Source organism: Triplophysa dalaica, chromosome 4 (assembly GCF_015846415.1).
Source record: "Triplophysa dalaica isolate WHDGS20190420 chromosome 4, ASM1584641v1, whole genome shotgun sequence".
Classification (NCBI taxonomy): domain Eukaryota; kingdom Metazoa; phylum Chordata; class Actinopteri; order Cypriniformes; family Nemacheilidae; genus Triplophysa; species Triplophysa dalaica.
Window position 1 is genome coordinate 3,930,822 of NC_079545.1, and position 27,051 is coordinate 3,957,872.

A 27,051-nucleotide genomic window follows, 5' to 3' on the forward strand; every position below is an offset into this window, starting at 1 on the left:
CTATAAGAACAACACTACACTGTAGATAGCTCAAGTCAACTACCAGGAAAGAGAGAAATTGGACAATTGAAGTAATAAAATAATCACATCGTATGAACAGTATAGTGTTTAAGGTATAACGTACCGGGCTAAAAGGTCCACTATCAAGAGAACAAAGAAAAAAGACATTCATGAATTAATATTTGTTTATACACGTGTTTTTGACAGCTAGAATGAACGTTGGAAGGTAAGGCAATTCTGCCCCCTAGCGACAGTAACAGCAATACTACACTCATGACGTATTAGTTACGTTACACTAAAGTATTATAGAGCGGATGTTGGTGAAATCATAGTCCAAAAATAACATTTGAATTTTTCTCGTAAGTGTGATGAAATATTGAAACATACTTTGGATAAAGTGGAATGACATACACCTCCATAAAACAGTATAAGTGTTTGGTAAGGTGCCGATCTGAATGCCTGTGTAGTGGATATGAAGTAACAATTATTGTATCAACAGTTCAAGTGTTCTGTTTGTGCTCCAGGACATTTTTTATTAACATTTACAGCTCATTTTCATGTTCAAGTATTCATGTGTGCCAGAGATTTATAGGCTAGACAATTGTGTATTAGCATTTGTTAAAAACATTTGGCACAGCAGTCGAAAAACAATCAGTGACAAATTAACATGACTACCAATTCCTTTCTCTTAACAAAAAATAAAAAGCAATGAAATTTTAAAAGCTATTAGCCAAAAACAAACTTAACTAAAAAACCACAAACAAAATAGAAAACTTATGTGAAGTCACATGGAGTTTGATTCGCTTATGAACAACAAAACATTGTTCCCTCATTTCTATGCTTTCCACATGATTATAGCATTCAGCTGAGATTTTGGTCTATACTTCTGTTTTTACTTGAGTCTTTTCTGTAACCATGATCTCATGGTCTCTAAGTTTCTTGTGAGCCAGAGAATATTCTTCTCCACGTTCTCCAGGGCCACTTGAGTGATACGCAGCTGCGATACCTCCTCTGCAACAGACCTGAAGAAATCCTTGACCTTAAGATAAAAAGAAGAAAAACTGACACTGTAAGTAACTATTAAAAAATAATGATCTCTGAATGATAAAAAATATACTCACCTCGTTCATCTCCTCAGTGGAAGAGAACTGAGTTACAGTGCCAGCAATAATATTTCTGATTCCGAAAGATCCCATCGGAAACCTTTGATAAGAAGATAACAAGAAGTTTGTAAACACAAGCATCTTAAATTCATTAAATTGAAGAAAAAAAACCTACAAAGCTGCTATAAAAAAACAAGGACCTACTTATCTACTAGTTCATTCCAGTGTTTCTTCACAAAGTCCCATGCGAGAAAATGACCGACTGGATTTCTGGCGACCATGTATATAAGTGAGGGTAAATTTTGTGTTTTTATTACAGTTCCATTCAATCCCAGCTCCAATAATCTACAGGAAAAACACACAAAAGGTATCGCATGATTTTAAATATGAAACCATCCCAGCAAACATATAACGTTCTAATAGCATTGCTTATCGTTCTCTAAAAGCTCTCTTAGAGTTATTACAAAACGTTAATGCAGTAACATTAAAAGAGCGTTTTATCAACATGATTTCACAGCTAAACATTCTAAGAAACGTTACATCTAATGTTATCAAAACGTTCTTCAAACATATTTTGCTTGGTTTGCTGGGAAATGTTTGTCGAAGAAAGGAAATGAAGAAATGTAAGTGTGGATTGACAACCGTGTACCTTGACAGTTTTTCAGAATCCCTGCTGTTTGCTAAAGCGGAAAGAAATTTTCTTTTCTCTGTTTCACACATGGACGTGAAGTACTTTTCCAGCAGGTAAGCCCAGCCGCTGTCATCCTGAGCTCCAATCATGTAGACTGTCTCTGACACATCGGTTGGCAAGCTGTATCATTTGTACACCAAATTTCACAAATTTAGAAACATACTGCCATAATTATTTGATTTTATTATGGTGGACTTGTCCTATTTATCATGCACCCTGGTGACATTATGATTTATTATGTCATTTAAAAGCCTTAATTCACAGGGCAAGATTTCCATGGATTCCTATTATAACATGCATTTATTTTCAGACACACAAGTCACCTGATTGTAGCGTTAGAATCCACCCAGCCATCATACAGTTGTTTAGCTTTTTCCAAGCAAGGCTGATATCCCAAATCACATGCGAGCGAGAGAACCTCTTCGCGCAGTTTACGGTCTGAAACCATGCCATCATCGCTCCATGACTGCCTGTCGATCACATCTCTGAAGTACTGCAAGATGTAGGTCTAGAGGAGAAAACAAGACCACAAGATAATAATCCTCATCAAATTGATCCAAATCCAAATGATACTCTTTATTTATATTAACAAATGTCACATTTGTTTCTATTATTATTTCTCCTAAGCAATTTTACGAGAAGCAACTGAGACTACGTTGATCAAATTTCCTGAACTATAAAAGAGCGATCTATAAAATATAACTTAAATTAAAACCGAATGAATGACTCTTATGTGGAGGAATTAAGGACAGTAAATAAGATTAGACTCATGACATGCTCTTGTCATACCTTGAGATTTTGAGTAACATCAAATATGTTTCTCTTTTCAATCAGTTTATAGAATGACTGTAGATATCCGATCCCTTGAAGGAGAGGCAGGTTGTGGGTTTCGGACTTGAGGTATCCGATCAGATCCAATGCTTTGTCAAGTGACAGACGCCCTGCACTTAATACGACAAAAAAGGAAATCACATTACTAAATGAGCTCATATAATATAGTTATACACTTTGATATGGAATTTCCTGTTTTTCACAGAGAAAATAAGTGTTTGATGGGGACAGTGAATCACACAGTAACTTACGTGACTATCTGAAATGCATTGTGAATGAGGTTGGCTCTGTCCTTGAAGCTCAAAGCAGTGTGGTTTACTCGCAGGAGCTCCGTCAGGGCGTTCCAGCCGTTGTCTTCATAATGGACAATGTAGTATCCATTCATATCAGTGTTGAGTTTTACCCATTGTACATCTTCATCCATTGTCAACACATCTGGGTTTAAGAGATTGACATGTGTAAAATTTTCAACACAGAAGATATTCTTCAGATGCTTTACAAAAGATGAAATACACGTTGATGTTTGAAAGATGTTTTGACATTAACTGTAATACTTTGTTCCCCCACTGTAAAGAATGATTGGTTCTGTTGAACACAAAAGAAGATACTTTGAAGAATGTAAGAAACTAACCCGTTCTGGGGCACCATTGACTACCATAGTACTAAAGTAGTCAATAGTGCCCCAAAACTGTTTTCTTACAAACATTCTTCCAAATACCTTTCTCTGTGTTCAACAGAACAACAACATTTATAACATTTTGGAACACCTTGAGGGTGAGTAAATGATGAAGGATTTTTCATTTTTGGGTGAACTTCAAGTGAGATTATTGTATGAACAAGAAGACGTACAGGGGACACAGTCATCACATCAGTCTTGGATTAAATGAAGGGATTTGAAACAACCTGTGTGTATTCGTAAATGATTTTGCCCCAGTCATACCTGATTTTTTATCCAAGATGTGTTTGATCTCACGATTAGAGTGGCTTGTTTTATATGTCAAAGGGATGTGCCACAGAAAGCTTTTGAGAAGAATATTTATACAGTCATAAGAGAACTTTTACCTGCATGTAAATAATAAATATAGGAGGAATCCAAAAATGCTGTTACCCGCTTTGCAGCGAATCCCACAAGGGGTCATCGGGCTGGACTATCTTTAAGAAGCGCTCTTGCCCGATATAAAGTTTCCTTCCCTGACGCTTAACAGTCACCAGCGGTATGCCTTTCTGTAGAGTCCACGTGTTCATCATTTGCTTCAGGTCTATGTGTTCCCCTGTAAATGAATACTAGATAAAGATATTCAGAATGTTAATTCACTCCTTGGGACTTTAAAATTTCCAGAAGAAATTGTAAATAACTGTCTTTTATTCTGTGTTTGTGAAGTGCTTTGAATTTAAAGCAGCTATCATCAGATATTTTATTTATGATGGGAGTGAGATATTTACCGCATTTTTGGTGGCTTGTGCGCTGCTGTAACAGTATTTCCCTGAGGTAAAATCCTCCTCAGAACACGTCTGTACAGAGAAGATGGTTTGAGTTTTTGACATGATGCTGAATTATACGTTAAACAGAAAAAGGCAATGAACGATGTAGTGGTGTACTTTAATCAGACTGTCCCACAGGTCTTCATTTCTGGCATTGCTGTATCTGAACCTCCTGAGGTACCGTATGATGCCACTCTGAAAGCCCTCATCTGTCAGAAAGTTCCTCAGCATATGTAGAATACACGCTCCCTGAAACATTCATTAACAAAACAGATAAGGAAAGATGGTATTATGCTGAATAAAGCAAAGATGATCTCTTTTATTACCTTGTCATAGGACACAGTGTCAAACATTTCTTTGATCTGGGTTGGATTCTCGGCTAAACTGGAAATCGGCCTAGAAGAATTTAGAGAATCACGTCCGATAGCTCCAAAACACGTGTCTAGGAAATTGTCCTCCTAACATGTATTAGAAAAGTAGAGAAGTTTTGGCATATACATTTACTATAAAGCATAATTTTTTGCAACTGGAAGTGGAGATTTTTTTAAGTTTGAACATACAACTTTAAGCTCTGGATATACAGCCTCAACAGAGACAAATTCCATATATCGTGCAAAGCCTTCATTTAGCCAAATGTCATTCCACCACTCCATGGTGACCAGGTTTCCAAACCACTGGAGAGACAAAACAGGAGCAAAGTGGATTTTATTGCTTACTTGACAGATCATAATTATTAAGGACAGCTCCCTTAAAAAATAAAACTTTTGTCATCATTTACTCTCCAAATAAATGTCTTTGTTCCGATGAACACAGAGTTGGACATGTTCTGGGGCACCATTGACTGGCATAGCAGAAAATGTGACAATGGTAGTCAATGGTGCCCTTGAACTGGTTGCTTTCCTACATTCTTCAAAATATCTTCTTTTGTGAGAAGACAGAACAAAGAAATTTAGACAGAACAAATGACTACCTATTCTTTCATATATCTTTCTCTGTGTTCATCAGCACAAAGAAATGTATACACATTTAGACACTTGAGGGTGAGTAAATGAAGACAAGATTTTCATTTTTGGGTGAACTGTTCCTTTAAGAATAATAATATTTTAAGAATGTAATCTATTTATTTATTTTTTCACAGATAGTGCAGTTTTGCTTTACTTGATGAGCCAGCTCATGTCCTATCACCATGGTAACCCAGAGCTTATCAGAAGCCGATGAGATGTCAGGGTTGTACAGGAGTGAGGTTTCCCTGTATGTAGTCAAACCCCAGTTCTCCATAGCACCTGACTGGAAATCTGGAATGGCTATCAGATCTGGTACAGATCATAAAATCAACGACGTGAATTCCCATTCAAGAAATTCAATTAATAATGCATTAAAGAAAAGAAAGATGCCAGACGTTCTAACCCAGTTTTGGCAGCGGATAAAGTATGTTGAAATATTTTTCATAAAACTCCAAAAGTCTCACGGCGGCCTCAAGAGCATAGTGCGTCTGATGCCATTTCTCTGGAACGGCGTAAATAGAAACCTTTGGGAGAAGACAAAATATATTTTTTAAGATTTCTAAACTAAGATTCGTATGAGATACTTCAGATTAAACTACAAGTAAAGTTCGCAAACTTTAAATCATATGATCTGTTTATTTTAGAATTGAGGAGGACTTGTGAAGTTGTAACGGAAAGAGAAAAATATGTTTCTAAATATTGATATATAATGTCAACACATCAAATGATTCACTATATAACCTAATAAATTGGATTATTAATATCTATTTTAAATAAATGTATAGTAAAAAAATCAAAATAATTTGGACATGGTATTTTTGGAATCAAAATTTAAACACATTTTAAATTAATTATAGTTGTTATAACATAATAAAATAAAATTAATTGACAAAGTGTTACAGTTATTCTTTGGTGTAAAACATTTCTTTTAAAATATTTATTCACAATTTATGTTTTACTGAAATGACCCTAAACTTTTGAATGGTAGTGCACAAGATTGACAGGAGTAAATGATCAGGATCCTCCCACCTTGCATGCAGCTTCATTTGCCCATCTTGTTGCTCTTTTTACTTACATTTATTCCGGTTCCAGTCATTCCACTAACAGATTTAAAGTCACAAACAACGAAGGCCAACAGGTAGGAACTCATCCTCACACTGGCTTCGAAATGATCCTCAAACAAGCCATTTTCAATTTCAACAGTTTTTTCCTGCAAAATAATACAATTGTTTTTTATTCTGCAAGTGGCTCTACATATTTGCAGATTATCTGTATGTCGTGGGCTTACTAATGGCATGTTGGACAGAGATATGTGCGATGGTCCTCTTCTTATCCTGACACTGTAATTGGCTTTAAAAATGGGCTCATCAAAACATGGCAATGCTATTCGAGCAGATGTAGGCTCAAAGTGAGTGGATGCCAGGACCCTATGAAAAAATATGAATGATTTATATATTAAATTCATATTATTTATGCAATATACATATAAGTCATTTTAGTAATACCTTGTTTCTCCTCCTTTTGTCCTATAGGTACTTTTATAAAACCCATAGAAGCCCTCACTCAATGGTGCCCCAAACTCCAAATAAAGGAAGTATTTTTCACCCGAGCTCAGGATCTTCGGAGAGAAGATGGCGATCTGTTCATGCGGCGGATATTCCAACACAGGGAGCACTTTATCTGACAAGTGATCTTCACCTTCATCCAAAACCGTGGCTGTGAAGATCTCAAGGTTCTTGCTGTGCAGCACGACCCAATTTGTGTTGTTCTTGACATCGATTTCAATCTTCACAGAACCATTGAACGTCAACGTGGTAAGATTGGGATGGATTAGTAAATGGTAATGGACTGGCACTATGTAGTTTGGCAGGCGGACTTTACTCCATGGAAAAGGTAGACCGTTTGTTGCCAGATTGTCACCGGCAGAATTACTGCTATCAGACGGGACGCAAAACTGCAATTTTAGAAAGAACGAGATGAAAACTAAAAGATGCATGTTGGAAAGTGACTTGGGTTGGGTTTGATTTTGACAGTGGAATGGTCGGACATCTGCACTCACTGCATCCTGTAGATAGACAAGGAAATTCATTTTTTGTTGTTAGGAAGACTAAAAAGCATTAGTTTTATGTGATGCAGAATCATAACAAGCAACACGCAAACGTGCCTGGAAACATAAGGCACACGAGTAAGCGTTCTTAAAATAACACGCATGGCAACAGAGCTGTGCTGACTGTTCTCCATTGAGCACACTATCACAACACAGCAATGTGATACGGCACCCTGTTTACGTTCATACACTACAAACAGTCTTTCACTTCAAACTGCACATGGTCTGTGTAAAGTAGGACGGGCATCCATCCAAACAAACAGCACAACAGACATTGCAAATGAAGTATTACACCAAATGCTTTCATTACCTGGATTTCAGCTGTATCACTGCGGCTGCTGCTTTCATTTTCTTTTTCATTTGTCCTGCCCACAGTTTCCTGCTTCACAGCAGCAGCTGCCGGCTCTGTTCTGCCTGACTGTGGATCTCAACTCAAATGACAACGGTAGGGCTTAAGCCAAAGGACAAAAGAATGACCTAGTGACACCACGAACAGATAGATGAGAAGTAAACAAAATTGTGATGGGAAAATATGTACGACTTGTTTGTTTTTGCTAATAATCTGTAGACTGTTTGTTTATTGGTACAATCATATTTTGAAGTTACAGTCACATTTTAATCTCAGTAGCACCATGTATGTATGAATAAAACAGAATAGACACAATTAATTTCAATTATTTGAATTATAGACCCATTTTTTTGTAAAAAACACAGTTTGGTCTATCATTATCTTAATTTTTTTGGATGATCTATTGACACAAATGCAATATAATGCACATAACTATGTCTTCAGAGGTGTATAAAGACCTCACACAATGAAGCGTTATGTTTTTATTATCTTACAATGAGCTAATCTACATACACCGCGGGTCCCCTTGTATGGAATTTGTGGTGTTGTTTCTACAGTAGCCCTAAACGCACAAACTACTCTACAGAGCGTGTTTTGTCAAAACGTTGTACAAATGATTACAAGTGAAAATATTCTTTGAAAGTGCATTCTTTATTTCATCCAGATGTACAAGGAGCAGGTACAGCCGTTGGTGTTGATATTATCAGTCCCTCACCGCAGAGTAAACCAACACTGAACAGGTGTGACAATGAGACAACACAATCTCACAGATACGTCTAGAAATGTTCACTACTGCACATATTACACCACTTAATTTGAATTTGTATTATTTCCTAATACATACTGTACATACGTGTAATAAATATTTGGAATTTGAAATGATGGTGGCACACTAAACTGTTGCAGTTCTCCAACCTTTCCCCCGTACACCCTTTATGCTCTAGTGCAACAATGGAGTTTTTGCTATGTGCATGAAATCTGATGCTAATACTGTATGTGTATCAGTGTGTATGAGAGCACAGGTCTCTCTGCTCTTATTTAATCTCATATTTTGGCTCGGCTATCCTGAGACTTGTGGAAAGATTCCACAGCGGGTGTGAAATCACATGACTGAAACTTGATAATCTCTTTGAATGCTTGGCTGAACTCAGAGAGCTAAACAGCACATCAACATGTATCCCACCCTCCTCGTCATCCTGCTTTTTACAAGTAAGTCGAGAATTTTATAGGGAAGCTAGCACAATTACTTACATCTCTCATCCTATTTAATGAACTCTTCAATCATAAAGTATTGTTTTTCTAAAATATCTGGGTTGTTTTTACTGTAATACTTTAACATGGATAAGAATGTATTTAACCAGTGTAAATGGTCTCATCTTTAAAGTAGGAACAGGGGCTGTCCCTTACCCCACGTTATCTCCAGTTCATTTGACCACCCATCACAGCGGATTGACCATCCTGATGTGTGTGGTCCATGACATTCATCAAGGAGAGATGGAGTTAGCCTGGATTTCCAGTGGAGCCAGAGGAACTAGTCCAGCCTCCTACAACTTATTCCAGAGTGTTGATGGCATTCAGAGCGCAATGTCACTTATATCTGTAGCATCAAATGAATGGATGTCTTATAGTTGCTTTGTGAGTCACAGAGTGTCCGATCGGCTCACACACAGACACTATGCTGGGTTACCGAAGGAGACTACAGGTAATCTATCTATATATATATATTTCAAGTATTATATTTTAAAGTGTATACTGAACATAGTCCCAGCAAAATGAAAAAGACCACTCACGTATTTCTGTATTTATTGCGGTTATTGCAGTCCTGTGTCTATTGAATTCCAACATAAACGAACCTCATAATGAAAAAAAATTTTCCGGAAAAAATTAAAATACATTTGCAGTGGTCTCTCATTTTTTCTGCTTGAAGCTATATGTAGTATATACTGTATAATGTTTAGTAATTGTACTAAATTGAATTTGTTTCAGAAATGTATGACCTAGAAATATTTGATGATGAAGAAACGTCTGAAATGTGTTCAGACCATCATAGCAGTTTTTTGCAAGGTAATATGCAATTTGTTTATGCCATTATTTATTCAAATATGTCAATTAGAAAGTATATCATTTTTTTGCAGAAGTCAGAGGATACAAAGATCTAATGATTGTACAAGCCCTCCGAGTTCTCCTTCTTAAAATCACAATTTTCAACGTTTTGATGACAGTTCAAGTCGTCATAAAGTGGTAAGCATTTTTTATTTTACAAAAATAAAATAATAATTTGTACTATGTGATATAATTTGTCACAAATTATCGATACACAACTGATACCAGTCCTACTTTTCTACTAGAGTGTCAACAATTGAAGATTTGGGGTAAAACATCAGAATGAATTGGATGCGGTTTACAGCATCAGGGAACGCCAGACCAGTTAATGTCTATGAGAAAGAAGAATGTTGGCGTCTCGATGAGCAGAGCCGGAGACTGACATTGTGCCACACGTGTAGACACAGGTGCTACAATATCTGGGGAGATCAATGTATTATCAGCTCAAAACCACATCATATACCAAACACAACAAAAGAACTGCACTACTTTTCTGGGCCAAAAAGAGTTCAAATGGCTCACTTTCCTTGTAATGTACAGTACATTGTACATCCCAATAGTGCTGCTGTGCATAAGACTCTAACAACGATTTAGGCATTGACTGTTTATGTCAGAATGTAGTCTAAATGTGACAAGCGCTTGATCAAGCTAAAAAGAATTTCATGCAGTTATTTTTGTGAATGAATGATCACAAATTGTTCAATGTTCTTATAAAACTCTTTCTGAACATCTGACGAAGTGTTGTTGAAATTTACTATGGTACTACTGCTATTGTAATGTTATTGTGTCCTCCATCGGGTTAAATGCCTGTAAATCGAGTTTACAAAATAATAACACAAAGGTGCATGGCAAGGATTAAAGCAAATATGAAATCAGTCATTATGTATTTTTCATTTATTGTTTTAAATAACAGTTTTTTTTCTTTTTTTTCAAACAGCATCCGTACAATACTAAAACACTGATGTAACAATGGCAACCCACTAGGTGGCAGTACAATCACATCTCAAACGTTTTTTCGACAGCAAGAGTATGGAGGTTAACTTCTCTAACAAGACACTATATTTCATAAATAATTTAAGTATAAACATCGAGCAGTCACTCTTCACGAAAACAAGGGTCACAACAAAAGTAAGAGATCACGAGATCAAACGCGAAAAACACAGGATGAAGGCATTCCTTTGCAGTAAATTGCACTCTGTAAAAATCCCACTGTACACGGTTTCAGGCCTTTGACCGATCAAATGATCCCGTTTTAGGATTCGGCCAATCACTGCCTGTGAAACTCCCAGTGTTCCAAATACAATCTATTACACTTGTCACAGTATTATAGCAGCTCTTCAGCACTGACAGTAGTTGTAAATGAACAAATAAACAATGAAGTCTCTACAGTAGAGTTGTGTATTGAAACGTCGGTATGGACTTCCATGGTAGCTGGACAGCAAAGCAGTCGGCATAAAGGCCCAGAAGGCGTCTGATTCAATTTCACCATACGTTTGAATGAATGTCCACCATGCCACAACCAAATCTCTGACTGATGTTACTGCTCACATACATTCGGCATCCTTTTGGTAAATGTAATCTCCTATTGATGCAGTAATCCTACAAATAATGACACAATATTTCACGGTCTGTCTGACTCACTTCCATTTTTTTGGCGAAACAAAATCCATAGGTGAACCCTAAATCTGGCAAAACATTTAAAATGCGTTATGCTTCTGAAAGCTGCGTCATATCTTTGGTCGGGGTTAAAACAAGGACAATTTAAGATGTTTAACAAACGCAATATTCCTTTTCCAGTTCATTCTGTGGGGTTAATGTTGATATTAGAATGAAAGAAGAGGGGACTTTTATTATGAAAAATAAATGACTGAAGGCTGCATCCGAAATCGCATACTGTGACAGTATGTACTGCATTTAAATAAGTCGTATCGGCCGTTAAAATACTACGTTCTATATAGTATGGGTGGGTGTAGTATGAATACATTTCGGACACACTACGTCCGCCATGTTGTTTTAACAACAACCTATTTGTGAGCGTTTATAAAAACATAATTTAGTCATGATGAATCAATTTATTGGCACTTACACTTTTTGCTATATTTATTTGATTTACTTTTGAAATTTGACATTTGCTCAGCTCCTGTGGCATCATGGGATAGAGGAGTTTCCATCCAATCCACACTCGTGAGTCTCTGCAGTTTTTCTCGTGTACTCTTTTTTGCATACTAAGGTTTTGGAAATACTATTCATGACTCATACTCATCATCGCCTACTATCTAGTATGGAAGTAGGCAATTTCGGACGCAGCCGTTGTCTCAACTGGCTCTTCAGGACTGATTGATGTAAGATTAGGCAGATTTCGTACCAAGCAAAGAAAATTCTGATTGTCATTTGTAAAACTTGCGAGTGATAAAACTGTTACGTGCTACTGACAAATTTAGAAATTAACATTTTCCGAATTAAGTGCACTTCGAGCTGTCTGCTGTACTGTATATTTCTTTTGTTTTTGCCGATAAATGTTACTCAACGGTTCACAATTCATATATATAACCTTAACAAATGAAGTGAATGTCTAATCCACACAGTACTTAAACCTCACAATCGCTATGCCAGCCACATCATGACGTAGTTTTACAGAGTAAAATGGTGTGGTCTGATTTGTAAGGAGACCTACGGAAATGTATCAAGAAAAGCACAGCCTGTACCAAGGAAGTTCGCTAACAGAGAATATTGAGCACGGGTTTCACGGAACACTGTTTTCTAGTTGCAAAAAAAAAACGTAAAAAAATAAAGTGCTTCCATTAAGATTTCCTCTTCCGAGGACCAAAACATGATATTTCCAAAAATTCACTCACAAAAATCTACAATATTCAGCTCTCATGAAAACGTAATTTACACTAAATGTACAATCTAACAAAAGATTCTAACATTCATTCTCAGGACAGACAGTATATACAGAATACCCTTACGATTTTTTACATTCTCAATCTTAAATCCTTAAGTTATTTTTTGTTTGTTTTTGTTTTTTTACGAAACAGTCAGTGGAGCGCTGTCCGCATTACAAAAGCGCAGCAAGCAGAAAGACGACCAGCAGTGCATGTGAGAGCAATGAAAAAGGCCTTAGCCCGTCGGCCGAGTTCGGAAAGATTTGCCAGCGCTCCCTCTTGGGGTGCAGAGTCTCCATGTCCTTCAGGGCGTTGTAGGCGGCCGTGGTGAAGTTCGCATCTCCTGTGGTGAGCAGGTCAAACACACAGGAGTGGAAATAGATGTCTTTCACCTCCAGCTGTTCTCTGCACTTCCTGGAGGCGCTTTCAAGGGTGAAGACCCCCCTCTGGGCCTCGGCCCTCGCCTGCTGCTGCAAGCCGGCCTGCTGGAGGCCCTGCATGGGCAGGTGGAGATGTCCCTCTTGGTCGATGCGCTCTGATGTCGGGCATCCGTTCATGCACAGTTGCAGGTCCTGCGTTTCGTCGAAGGCCATGGCCAGCTCCTCCGGCATCCGCACAGCCAGCGTCAGGTATCGGCCTTGTTGTCGTATGATAATGTTGACACCGATGTAGGCGGCGTGGATCTCGACGTGTCGACCCGGTGTCTTCTCCAGGATCCAGATGCTGCGGGTCTCGCTGTCGCCCCCGCTGATGGTGCCGTCCACAAAGGCGGCGGGAAGGTCGTCTGTTATGGCCTGGTAGACCTTCTGGTCTGTGCATTCTTGGTATGGTTTGAAGATTATTGTGACCTGAACAGAAGAATAGAGTGAAGAGTTATCTTTCGAAACATTTAAGTAATTCAAATCAAATTTATATTTGACTATCACTTTACATTTCAGCGGTTGTTTAGTACTCAAGCAGTTTTACATTTCATACGGCTTACTTAATGTACCTAAATATGTAGTGCTCAATGACTTTATGCTGCGTTCACTATTTACTTCCTAAAGTTATCCCTGATTATAAAAAACCCAGTGCCCAAGTGCCTTGAAAGGTTCAAGCTTTGGTCAAAACGTCGACAACTTATTCAAACAGGATGTTAGGGCGGGACATATGAGTTGGCTCCTTCCCCATTTAACATAGCCAATAGCATTTAGTTACCTCACAGCATGTGATTTGATAAAAATGTAAAGTGCATAATGATGTCATAAAAAGTATTTAATGCTTATATCCTGTAAATATCTTCTGATATCTCATATCTTCTAAATGTTCTAAAAAATGTAACCTTTAGAAATTAACTGATCAAATCTATTGGATCTGGAATTTACAATAAGACAAGTTGCTTTAGAGACAAGCCAAATGCATAAATGTAGCAAAACGTATTGGCTCTTAAAAACAATAAACTTTATCCCTGAAGCAAACCAGCAAGAACTGAAATGGACAATTAGCATGCCAGATTCAGATTTGTACCGATCTTGTGAATATTACTCGTACAAAACCATAAACCTTTGCCTTGTACGCTTAAACCATAAAATCCAGCAGGCACACAGTCCCTGTGCAGTGAAACTCTAAGACTTGTGGGAAGCAGAAGAAGAAGTGGGTCGTTACATTAGCGCCGTATGAATAGCAGCTTTGTACGCAAAAAGGGATAAAAAACGACGGCTGACGGCCATGAGGTGAGGCGACTGAAATGCTTCAGTTAAGAAGCGTGTGCTAATAATTACTCGCCAATGGTTAATAACGGCTCCCCACCTTCAAGGTCAAGAGGTCAAACTAGAGACAATACCCGTGTTAAGCTAAATGGTCTTAACTTGATAAAACAACAAGAGTGAATTAGGACTTCTAGGATTGTAGCATTTGCAAGCTTACATGAAGTAAAATATTTCCCATAAAAACATCTGTATTTACGGACACTATTCTGCAACAGCCTGTGTGCGAGTATCTGTGAGGTTTTACCACCTCACACTTGGAAAACTGAAGACAGACGCTTCTTTCAAAGTACATTTTTCCAGGTCACAACATCTAGTCATTAATGAGAGAACTTAACTTACATGTCGGTCAGAAGTGTTAGTCATGTGACTGGAGCTGTTTGCTTTGTTTAACTTGCACCCGTGAATACTTGGTCAAAGTTGAAAGTTATTGGTCTTTATCGGTCTTATCTTCTGTCTGCGGCTCTTTCTGATTATGAAAATCTTTTCCATACAGTCATAGAGATATCACATTAAACACTGAGAGCACATAATGAAAATGAAAAGTCACAGTGTAATGTTGTGAATTAAAGAGGCTGGAAAAATGGAATATGGAAAACCAAAGATGACATTAATGAAACTGTGGCTATTCAGTATTTTGATAAATACGAAAGTTAAAACATGCATGCCTTTACCCCACAGTAAATACGAAAACACAGAGTATGTTCCAATTTTATACATATAGGATCCACTGAGATTAGTTGATGTCCACAACAATATTTAAAGGCCTATTATTCTAGAGCTTGGCTTTTAAATAATTTATAAGTCATTTTGAGGCCCCCTTGGACATTTTGTGAGACCCCCTAGTGGACCCAGGCCCCTTGGTTGAGAAATACTGCTGTAAATTACAAACTACAAAGAACTACAAATACTTACAAAATATGCAAAATGGCACATCTAATAATCCTGTGTTCCAGTGATTTATTTTGAAGTGTTTAATTATAAAACACAATCATATGCTATCGCTCACCTTATTGGTTGCCGTGGCACTGGATCCATAAACAACCGGAACATTTGTCACCTGGACCGACAGGTAATTGTTATCAATGAGAGGCCACGCCCCTTCAACCTTACAGGTCTGAAAATGGTCTTTGAAAGTCCTAAGGTGGGGGTCCCCGAACAGGCCGCAGAACAGGTATGTGGGCCGAGGGTATTCCGGAACCCCAGGCTGCGAAACATGGTGATGCCGGCTGTGGTAGTTGCACGGTTCGATGGGGATGACAGGATGGGTGGACGATGTGGGTCCATCCTTAGAGCAGTTCCTCTGGCTCATGAGGTCACTGATGCCCAGCATGGCTGAATGGAACACCAGGTTGCCCCTGCAGCTTTTGGAGGTCCGCTGGGTGCAGGCGGAATAGGCTCGCAGCGCCTTGCAGAATTCGGTGTCAAAGCCATCCAGCGAAGGGTTGAGGTGGGAGGTGAGCGAGACGAAGTCAGTGGTGCACTTCTGAATCCGGCACTGTGGAGTTTGCACCTGGCCCTCACCTGAGGTAAAACAGAGAAGATGTTTTTAACGGTCTTAATTTCAGAGAACTTTCTCATTTATGGCCTTACAAGCTTCAAGTACAGCTTCATAAAAGGTTTGTAAAAACTAAAGGCGAGTCAAGCAAACACAGAACTATATGCACAGAAACTCAAAACTTGTCCCATTTTTGTGATTGGCAGAAGTTTTCAAACTCTGTTAGGTGAGAGACAATTACATCAAAGAGCTGCAATTTAAAGCGGTGATTTAACGCTGTTTCATGCATTCTGACTTCTTTACATTGTTAAACGTGCTGGCTTCTCATGCTTAACATGGTCAACTTGTCAAAAATGAGTTGGATGTATGACATGGTATTTCTGTGCTCGATGCACTCCCCCAGCGTTCGAATAGGTTTTCGTAAAAACTTTTCTTTGTCCCTTATTGGGCAATTCTCTCAGAAAAGCATGCCCAGAACAAGGCGAAAGAAATAGCCTGCCCACGCATCAACCGATGAATGATAGGAAGTATCGCTTACATTCAAGATTGGCTGCGCTGCATCAAGATTGGCTGCCCTGTGGGCCTGCAGCTTGTTACTCTTGCGATAGTGAGAGAAGTTGAGGTGTGTTTGTTTGTTCATGGCATTTTAGTGTTCGATTTTATATAAATGGTTGATATGACGCTGGATTTGGAGATTGTTTGAAACTGATAGATGGAGCCGTCCCAGCGCTAAAAGACGATCCGCACATAGTAAGTGAAACTGAGTCATATGTCTGTTTTGTTGGCAATGGGTGTGATCGTTTTTATTTTTTCGCCCCCCCTCCACGAGTCGTATATTTTCGGAAATAACTTACAGCTGTATGCAAAAATAACACTGTGTTGGTGTTTTTTTGGATACTTAAATGCAACAATCTTACATATTGTGCCCTTACATTAAAGAAATAGTTCACCCTCAAAATGAAAGTTCTGTCTTTATTTACACACCCTCTCATCATTTCCAACCTGTATGAATTTATTCCTTCTGCAGAACACAAAGTTTAAAAATGGTCAAATGTTGGTAACAGAAAGCCATTGGTCCCCATTGACCGGCGTTGGTTTTGTGTCCATATAATAGAAGTCAATGGGGACCAATGGTTTTTGGTCACCAACATTTTTCAAAATATCTGCTTTTGTGTTTTGCAGAAGAAAGAAAATCACACAGGTTTAAAATGTAAATGATGACTGAATGTTCATTTTGAAGGTGACCTATTCCTTTAATGCTAAAAAGTCCCTTCTGAAAAAGCAATATTAACCATGACAGGTCTTCTAATGTTTCCCATTGAAATAACATTATAACCGTTATCTTTTTGCTTTAGAAACATTACACAATTTGTTTTTATAGTGTATTTTGGGCATTACTCCGATAGGATTTAATGGTGTTCCATTGGTTCCCATCTGTCAGATAACACCGCACCAGTAGAATCCATCACATACCAGCAGATACCATTATATTTTCCATTACAACCAGTACAATTCCCATTATAACCATTAAATCTTTAACATTTTCTATTGTGTTTTGGACAGGGTTCTATTGCTTAATCCAGCAAGCGTGACTTTACCTCAATTCAGTTAGTTTTAAAACCAGTATTTGGTATACCAGTTGAATGAATTAAGCATAACCCTACCCAGCTTAAATGCAGAAACAGTCTAGTAAAATAATACAGTTTGAGTTTCCAGACTTTTAAAGCATATTAAGGCCATGGACCGTGTTGTGGACCCCACGTGTGTTTCGCATTATGGTCATGAAACATTAACAGTCAGGCTCAACAACCGTGTGAAACCTATGTTATCTACAAAGCAGAATGCTTATGGCCGCCATAAAATCAAATAAAACGCCACTTCAGATGAGAAAAACACAGGAGGCTGATCTGGAACCAGAGCTATTCGTGCAAAGCCAACACGTGTGCTTTTGAACACCAAAGACTCACCGCAAACTTCAAGTATTTATCTCCTAACACTGCCATGGCGTATAAACGGTGCGATCAAATGTTACTATATTCTCTTCTTTAGATACCAGTTGGATACCATTTATGACTGTATTTTTTTGTTTCATATACACTTCTACGTTATCGCATTGGTTTTGTGATAAAACCACGACGCTCGCATGCCACGCACCGCCCTCAATTACCCATCAATGACAAAGCACACACCAGAATAACATCTCCCAGAAAAGAACAACATCCTCCACGCCGCTTCAATCAGAGTCCTAATGCCTCACATTTGAGTGCGGCCCAATTGCATTAGCTCGGAGAGAGGCCCTGCTAATACGATATTAGATGCGGCCTCTCCATTAACACGCTCGCAATGACTCTATCTCACACCGTCAGGGCCGCCCATTTCTGCCTGCCACACCAATAACTCAGACCGCTACGGATCCAAATGCATCTGATTTGATTATCAGATGACAGAGCACCGCAGCGCAGCGGGTCGGGCGGTCCGAGTTGCACTGCAGTTGCCGTGCATGGATGGATGACAAAGTATGGACGAGATAGAGTTAAAGTAACATGCTGTAAGACAATACGGTAAGGGTTGGTGTTGCGCTGTACAGATGCTGGCTGGAAGGGGTAGGAAGAAGCCAGCACCCGTTCGCATCCACCTCCCGTCGTGTTTTATCAGGCAGAGCTCCAGTGACATCTGTACCGGAGCAAAAAAACTCAAATAGTTGGCAAGGCGTGTAAGACGAAGCCATCTCCAGCACATTCCCATTTATAGTCCGAGCCGACACTCGGGCAGATCCACATGAAGCAATAATGAAGAAACGTACGCTTTAATCGAAAACAACTCCTCAAAGAGTCGTGACCCGAATAGGGGAAATAAGTGCGGGTTTAAAATGACAGAGGGCATGCTGTTAATGTAACCACATTAGGCAGGTATGTCCCACATATCGCAGAGAAACAGAAAGGCTTTTCATGAAGGCCCGCTGGCCATATGTGACCTGATCACCCATCAAAATCATGCGCCTCTGTTGTTCCACGCACCGGGCGTGAGGTGTGAGCTCGTGATGCGTGTCATGATGCTCTATAGGGGTGGGGGTAAAGCCTTACCTTAGCTCATCTTATCTTACTTTTCCACATTAACATTCTCATGGGAGTAATCTATATTTGTCAAATGTTTGGGAAAGTAGACTAACCACCACTAAAAGTCAAACATACTGTAACATTAAGCACCCTGAATTACTGTATTTTTAGAATGAGCAAAGCATACGAATATATATTATATAATAGGAACTTAAAGGGATAGTTCACCCAAAATAAAAAATTCTGTCGTAATTTACTTTCACTCTATGTTTTGCTTAACAATCTATGTTTTGCTTACCACAAAAGGAGATACTTTAAAGAACGTGGGAATTCAAACAGTTCTGGGGCACCATTGACTACAATGGTAGTCAATATTGCCCCAAACCTGTATGGTCACAAAATTCTACAAAATATCTTGTGTTCAGCAAAAAAAGGAAAATCCTACAGGTTTGGAAACTGAGACAGAACTTAATGCGAATAAAAACGTGAATATAACTATGTACTTAACATATATAACTAAAACTGTGACCCACATATTAAAATACTGCACAACCAGGTCTCTGGTAATTTCATTGAGTTATATAGTGTTTATAGATTTTTATTAAAGACACTGTCCATCCATGTTCAAATGGGACAAATCTGCCACCCTGCCATAATCTAATTCACAGCAGTCCTGGACACAAGTTGTTTATGCTGGTTGGATGCTGAAACTCAATTAGCCGGTCATCTGACAGATCTCGTTTTAGAGTGACCCAACACAAGTGAATTGACAATCATTCCAACATCAACATGCTTGAACAGAGCAAATAAAAATGAAATGTGTGCTGGGCATTCTTTTATTTGATTGACAATGATCTTTGTGCGGAACATGAACCTCTTTGGGGACCCCCAGTTGGGGGCAGCAGATCCCAACGTAATGCTTTCATAGGAGTGAAAAATCAAACCATCACACTTTAGATTAGAATGTCACAGTCGTTTGACAAATAACAAAACTAAAGCGTGAAACATGATTGGGTAGCTGGTTTTGAAGTTCTGGCTCACTGATTGGTTCTGAGGAGGTGATGTGGCTGAATATACAAATGCAAGAAATCTACTGTTACAGTTCATTTCAAAGAATATGGATTTCGAAACAGGTTACAAAACAAACCCTAAATTGACCATATAAGAAAAAATAATAATAAAAAACTAGTCATAATGCATCTCAAATAAAAAAACAGCTTAGGGCAAACTCCTTCTCTCGAGATCATAAAAACAAACGTGTAGCAACACACGGGGGAGAAAGACACAATGTTTGTTTCTGCAGCTCATTTCTATGTTCCCGCTGTTGGGGCGAAGGGTCTGGTTGAGAGCACACAGCGCACCCTTGTTGCTATTAAGTCGTTGGAAATATTTTCTCAGGGTGGCCAGCCGGCCGAAGCAGACATTCTCAGCTGTAGAGGGGCCTCGCAAAGTGTGTGTGGAGTGAAATTTCAAGATGTGGAATTTGGCCAGGGCAGAGGGGTCAATGGGCCTACGCCTTCTCCAGCAGTCGACGGTAAGATGTGGAGAAAGCAGGCGGGGTTTACAAGTCTCTGTGTCTAAATGACATCTCCAGTCTTAGATTCTGAGTTTACACTGTACTGCACTCAACTTTAAAATCTGGTTTGGTTTCAGTCAGTTTTTTTAATTGTGAGAAGCCTTGTTTTTGGAGACTTCCAGCAAAGTTAATGACCAAACATTGTGCAGATATTTAAATTAGTACCACAAAATGTGACACGGAGAACACAAAAGTAAAAATAAAATACAAGGCATAGCTGCACTTTTCTTGCTTTCTCTTTTAATGTGATTCAAACACAATCAAACATCACCAAAAGGCAGATGAACACATTTAGGATTAAATCAACTGAGAGACTATGCGAGCAAATTTATCATGTACTGTTGAAATCATAGAAAAGATAGCATGATTTTATCTGAATTGATGATCATTGATGTTTTCGTTGCAGCAATACATCTACCTCAACTAGTTAAAGCTATTAGATTATTTTATCAACAAATGAAAATCTAAAAAAAGCTGTCCAAAATAAATTACTGTCCTTTTTTGCCAATTCCCAGGAAATGGAAACCAAGTATTTATGTACAATACAAGACAATAAAAGGGAATGTTACATCAGAGATTGTCCCAATGAGGTAATTAAATTAAAAAGATAAAAAATTGCAGATTTATGGATATTTTTGTTCATTACAAATTACTTAGAATACAGTGCTTGTTGACGTTCAAAATTTTGTTATTCATTTTCCTTTCTATAGTGTAATTAAAGAATAGTGATGTGTATAGCCTTACTGCCCAGGATCCATGTTAAATTAATGAAAAAGGTGTTACTGCTCAATGGACGCACAGCAGCGTTCCTTATCCTCTTAATTCACAATGGCATTAACACAGTCTATGGACAGGACACCCAAAGTGGAGCGCTTGACAAGGTGCCAAATGAAAACAGGCTCCAAATGTGTAGTATTCACAGTCTGCTAAGCCATCCCAGTTTCAACCGAATCACTTCAAACCTATTTAAACTGGACAAACCATGGTCAAACTTAAATAAAAAACAAAACCTCTATTATGAATAAAAACATATACACACATATATGTACAGTATGTGCACATCAAATATGAACATAATTATAGATGCATTAAACAAGAACAGACATGACTCTCATTGTACAAGAAAATGAATGAAGGAACCAAACCGAACCAAGCAACCTGAAACCAAAGGCGTGCTGATTATTAAAAACATATTATTGTTTATTAACGTATTGTTTATTAACTTTTACGCAAAGATTTACCACGGTCACTTTACTCCAGTTCTCATTTTAATGCACTCATTCCACCTCCTTTGAAAGACTGAACAATAAGAGAGATCCATAGATCTGCGAACAACATCTGCTGGAAATAAAGAGACTACTGTGCATTGAGATGACACGGACGGAGGGCGCTGCTACACATAACATTTCATTATAAACCATTTAAAGTGCGTTCTTCTGTACGCTTTAAGCGTGCATTACCATGCATTATGTCATATAAGTGTGAAAAAGACTTTTACCTATATGAGTGACACAAGAGATGGTGAGCAGCACTAGTAGATAGAGTACAGGAGAGATGAGGCGCTCAGCCCCGGGGTAGTAAGATCCTGCTCTCCCCATACCCATCCATCCATCCAGTGAGACTCAAGAGTACTCCACGGTTTAAGTGATCCACGGGCCCTCCAACTTCACTCCTTTCTGGGACGCGTAACTTTATTAAGACGTGGCCGCTTTGGGGTAACGCGCACCGTCCGCGCCTATTACGCATAAGAGAAACAAAGTAGCGATTTCGCCAAGTGCGATCCGCAACACTTTCCCGAAGCACCGAAGAGAAATACTACTCAGTTTGCGTCCGTATGGCTACGATTTGAAAAGTGCGAAAGGAATCTGTTAACGTATTAAAACGAATCCGCGCTCCGCACTCGTCCGACTCATATCGCATGCACATCACATTTCTCCGCCACAAGGAAATCTAGCCCAGTCTTTTCCCAATGATCGATAGTGAATCAACCTAACCCAGAGTTTAGCGGAAACCCCGCCCACTCTGAGATATAAGCCCCGCCCCTGAACCATACATCCCAGATTGACAGCACAGTGCTCTCGCGCTCTCACTTTCAGAGAAAACAAACGTAATGGCTCAGGGGTGTGTTGTTTTATTCAGTGATGTGGTCGTGTTGGTAATGATGTGAGCAGGACCACCGTTCTCTCGTTTTTTATATGTATGCTCGTTTTATGCAGAGTGCATTTAAACTGTATATTTTTATCAGTATGTTTTTTCCCTAGGCTTCAAACACATGACCTTTGCAGTGCCATCATTACGATAAATGGATTATGATACTGTCATTTTAAAACAAAGCGCAACAATATGGTTGATATACAGCATTCTGAAAGAAGGTCTCTTGGAAAATATACTCTGCATTACTGGCTAGAATGCAGGGCGGTGTGTGTAAACAGTCACGGAGGTGTAATCTAAAGCTTATTCGTTTATCGGAAAATTCATATTCGGAATAACCCGATGAAACCCGAGCCAATTACAAGGTGATATCATCAGCTCCTTTATAGCAATAACATACTAAGACCACAAGACTTTACAAGACATTAATCCGCTCCTACTTCCTGTGCTGGACAGCTAGAGTGAAAGTGGTATTTATAGGGCCCTCTGGCAGTAGAGAAAGCAGCTCTCTCCCTGTCCAGCAGGGGAGGAGATGTGTTTAAAAGAATCCAGTGAAATCCACTGTCAATACAATACAAAATCAATTCGGAGAGAATGCTGCGAATCCGAATATAAACCCATTTTCTTATGAATACTCGCAATTGGATTATGGCGCACCGCATGTCTCACAGGGATTCTCTGGAAAGGATTGTAATTCTGGAAATGCTTCTATGTTTTGTGCTCGGTTTCGGTGTCGAGGGCGAAGCAGCCCATCTGTAAATTAATTAGGACAGCAGCCGTTGAATTGTGGTGGTTTAGGGCTTATTGCCTTTAACCCAATTCTTTCTTTTTCGCCGCTTAAATGGCCTGTGAAAATCGAGCGAGGTGTAAGAACGACTTCAAGGATTAGAAGGATTTGGGTTTTCTTTGGTCATAACAGTGACCCCGTTCTCACTTTAGCGTGACACTGCTTGGGAACAAGATTAAAGAATTATCTCAAAGCCACAAAGTATTTTGTTCATTCATTTTGGGAGATGAAAACATCCAAGTTGACAGAGACCAAAATCATGAGCGTGGCACGGTCTTTGAAGTCCAATGGATATACAGAATGTGTATTGTCTTAAAGTGCAATGATAATTGTTAATAATGGATAATCCTCTGTGTGGACCCCTCTGCCACTCAGAATAAAAGTCAATGAACAGTTACTATTACGACCGCTAAGGTTCCAAATTAAGCACAAAATATGTGATTTACTTTGTGATAGCAATAACGTCAAGCACACAAATTCGCAGAAAGAATATTATATTAGAGTAATATTCACAGATTTTCTCATCTCTCCAATTCATATTCCTGTAGTTCAGCGGTTGGTGCATGGCACTAGCATCACAAAGGTCATGGGTTCAACCCCAGGGATTGCTTGGAAACAAGGGATTACTAAGAACAAATGTTATAATGCAAGGTAAATCACTTTGGAGAAAAGAGTCTGCCAATTTCTTGAGAGAGTTACGCAAGGGGAGATATAAAGTAGAGACCAAAAGTGATATTTGCACAATATTTGCTTTATATTATCCGATTGGTTCAAGCGTGTGGTACAAAATGGAAACAACACAAAACTTTGATAAGGTACTGATTTAAGAAAATTATTTAGCAATAGGGCAAACTATAGCGAAAGAGGGATGATTCCCCAAAAATGCGTATAAAAACAAAAATAGACCCAAAAAACTATATCAGCCTAAATATCATTTGAAAAGTGGAAACTAAAATAAATATAAAAAATTTGTTTAAGTAGAGACACTTAAATTATTACCTGAAAACAAAGACTAAACTGAAACTGAAACTGAAATAAATAAAGAAATTGTGTATAGCAATATAAAACTAAAATATGCATGAAAACTAAAAATATAAAAACATCTAGTATGAAAACTATAAATATAAAAATTAAAAAGTAAATTTAAAATATTAATACAACTATAATAACCCTGCTCCTGGAATTTGCACATACAGGTATGTATAATATTTTGCTTCAGTTTACACAACTACGTAACATTCATACAAAATCTTTAATACATGTTTAAAGGGACAGTTTACCCCAAAATTCGGTCAACGTTTACCCACTTTCGAGTTGTTCCAAATCCGTATAAATTTCTTTGTACTGATGAACACAGAGAAAGATATTTGGAAGAATGCTTATAACCAAACCCCATTAACTACCATATTAGAAAAATTGGTTTGTTCTGTTGAACACAAAAAGATATGTTGTAGAATGTAGGACAGCAAACAGTTCTGAGGCACTTTTGAATACTATTGTCATTTTTCCTACAATGGTGACCTAGAACTGTTTGGTTAAAGCATTCGTCCAAACATCTTTCTCTTTCAACTAAGAACAAAGCAATGCATACAGATTTGGAACAACTAGAGAGTGAATAATTCACGAGAGAATTTTCAGTTTTGGGTGAACTATCCCTTTAACTTTATGGGACAGAGTACAATAGAGGAGGTTAAAACAGTCATTTATGCAATACACAGTATACTATATTTCTCCTTAAGTCTTATGTACTGTTCTTTGTATCACCAGCTGGCCTATACCCACACTTGTCTCTACAGTTCCTTTAGACCGGCTTGGTCATACCATCTCCAGACAACGGCGGCCCTCTGCACAGCTGCGCCAGCAAGGGCCGAGACCCGAACCCGACTTCCACAAAGAGCTGACCTTAACATTGCAGATCAGTCACAACATCAAGGCAACGTGGCTGAACTTGCCTAAGACTTTCATGTCAGTCAGAGAAAAGGCGAACCTTGAGCCGTGGCCTCCCCCGTAAGAGGACAACAGGATAGTCTTACAGCCTTTCCACGTCCCCTCCGTCACCTTTGTTCTACAGCTGTACATGTTTAATTCATAATACGTCTTCATGTCGAAACCTTGAGGCTGACCTAAAAAACAACCTTGCTTTTCTTTGTAGGCCTACTTTATATCTTAGTATCGTGGTGTAGTTTGAACAAATCTGTCAATTGGCGTCCGCTGTATCATTATGTTCAATTTAGTAAAGCGTCTCGCTGCGTCTAATGTAAAGCTTTGAAAGCAAGCACGGTAAATGAATCACACTAAATTAACCGTTCTAATGAGTTTCCATTATCCCGACCGACGTGAATTGAAGTAGTATCACGCCCCACAAATCACCCAACAAGACAGCATTTGATTACCGCAGATAGAGAAACGCGGCAAGAGCCTCCGCGTGTACTGTGACAATATAACATAATCGCAGCGGGACCACCCGCAGGTCATGTTACCACAAGTTATCACAGCTTCATGTAGATACATGCCATTGAAACACGGGTGTAAGTCTTATCATTGGAGCAGGTTATCTTCGATTGGTCTTGTTCCGAACGGTCAACACAGTGGTTCCATTCATTCGGCAGCCAGACACAAAGCCACTCTGTTATCTATACCTCCCCCCTTAAGCACCTTTGGAGGAAAACAACGAAGCTCCTATTCCGAAGCATCCATTTTAATTAAAAAGAGAGGCAAACATCAGATGATGCTCAATCGTATCGAATGCGGTGAAGAGAAAGGACCGTAGAGAGTGCATTGGACGTCCTCTGACCTTGTTTCCCCATTCCAAGCCATCTGTTTTGGCCGCTGTCAAAAGCCTCTTTGGTGGCTCCCTGGCAAGGCCTCACCCCTCTTCAGACTTCCTCTATGCTTAGGGGACATTTAATATGGTGTCTGATACATACTGCTCTGTGACACCTCCAGACAAGGGTCTCTTTGTGCGGCTGATGGGTCTCTCCAGAAAGTAGCGAAAGGGCCGGTGGCAGACACGCAGGCGGGCGCATGGCGCACATTTGCTAGCACGCCTCCTCCTGGAGGGTTTGGCCACACAGCTGCTCTCCTGACACACAGAGCATCAGCAGAAAATTCAGCGGGAGAAAAGTGTAATGAGGCACTTCTCTTGCAGTTCTGTTTGGGTTTTTGGCAGAAGGCTTTTTACCGCAGTCACACAAGAGTGCTTTACATGGCATTACAGGTGTTGGCTTAGCAATGGCGCTTGGCGAAAACGGAAAGAATTTAAGCTAGACGCCAAACTGTTCCAGTCGGTGTGGTACTGTACACATCGGCAAAATCCAAGCAATTACGGAAATATGCAATATTAGCCTACATTCGGTGAGGGCATGTGCTTTTCCAAATGAGACTGAATGATCTGAACAAAAAGATTATGCAGAAACAAATTCTGGGCAACACATTTGGGTCCCCTCGGCTATCAACATCCATGACGATGACAACAAAAATCTGTCATGACTGGCTGTTGATCAAATCTTCAGGGAGAACCATTAAAAACTATTAAAACACTACTTTAAATTGAAAAGAATAATACCTATGATACAATAAAAAAATCCTAAAATTACTTAAAAATACTATTTCCATTATTAAGTTTATGTTAAGGCACTAAAGTTATAAACAAAATAAAATAAATAAATCAATCATAATATATG

General features: G+C 38.9%; 2 protein-coding genes and 1 long non-coding RNA gene across 3 annotated transcripts; 1 reads left to right on the top strand and 2 right to left on the bottom strand.

The window, feature by feature from the left end:
* Positions 1 to 499: 499 nt before the first annotated feature.
* erap2 (endoplasmic reticulum aminopeptidase 2) lies at positions 500 to 7,655 on the bottom strand. Its single transcript, XM_056745944.1, has 19 exons — positions 7,529 to 7,655; positions 6,617 to 7,176; positions 6,400 to 6,538; positions 6,187 to 6,321; positions 5,515 to 5,635; positions 5,266 to 5,420; positions 4,668 to 4,781; positions 4,434 to 4,565; positions 4,225 to 4,356; positions 4,069 to 4,137; positions 3,734 to 3,909; positions 3,566 to 3,645; positions 2,877 to 3,060; positions 2,584 to 2,740; positions 2,118 to 2,302; positions 1,753 to 1,914; positions 1,308 to 1,448; positions 1,122 to 1,203; positions 500 to 1,039 (listed from the first exon to the last, which is right to left on the bottom strand). The coding sequence occupies exons 2-19, from the start codon at positions 7,105 to 7,107 to the stop codon at positions 893 to 895; spliced, it is 2,802 nt and encodes a 933-aa protein (XP_056601922.1). The 5' UTR covers positions 7,108 to 7,176; positions 7,529 to 7,655; the 3' UTR covers positions 500 to 892.
* A 581-nt stretch (positions 7,656 to 8,236) lies between these two features.
* Positions 8,237 to 10,450, top strand: LOC130419317 (uncharacterized). Its single transcript, XR_008906486.1, has 5 exons — positions 8,237 to 8,776; positions 8,952 to 9,269; positions 9,554 to 9,631; positions 9,703 to 9,808; positions 9,916 to 10,450. It is a non-coding gene; the product is annotated as an uncharacterized LOC130419317 (long non-coding RNA).
* A 99-nt stretch (positions 10,451 to 10,549) lies between these two features.
* rgmb (repulsive guidance molecule BMP co-receptor b) lies at positions 10,550 to 22,407 on the bottom strand. Its single transcript, XM_056745945.1, has 3 exons — positions 21,929 to 22,407; positions 15,310 to 15,824; positions 10,550 to 13,403 (listed from the first exon to the last, which is right to left on the bottom strand). Exons 1-3 carry the CDS (start codon positions 22,032 to 22,034, stop codon positions 12,729 to 12,731), a joined length of 1,296 nt encoding a protein of 431 aa, XP_056601923.1. The 5' UTR covers positions 22,035 to 22,407; the 3' UTR covers positions 10,550 to 12,728.
* Positions 22,408 to 27,051: the final 4,644 nt, after the last annotated feature.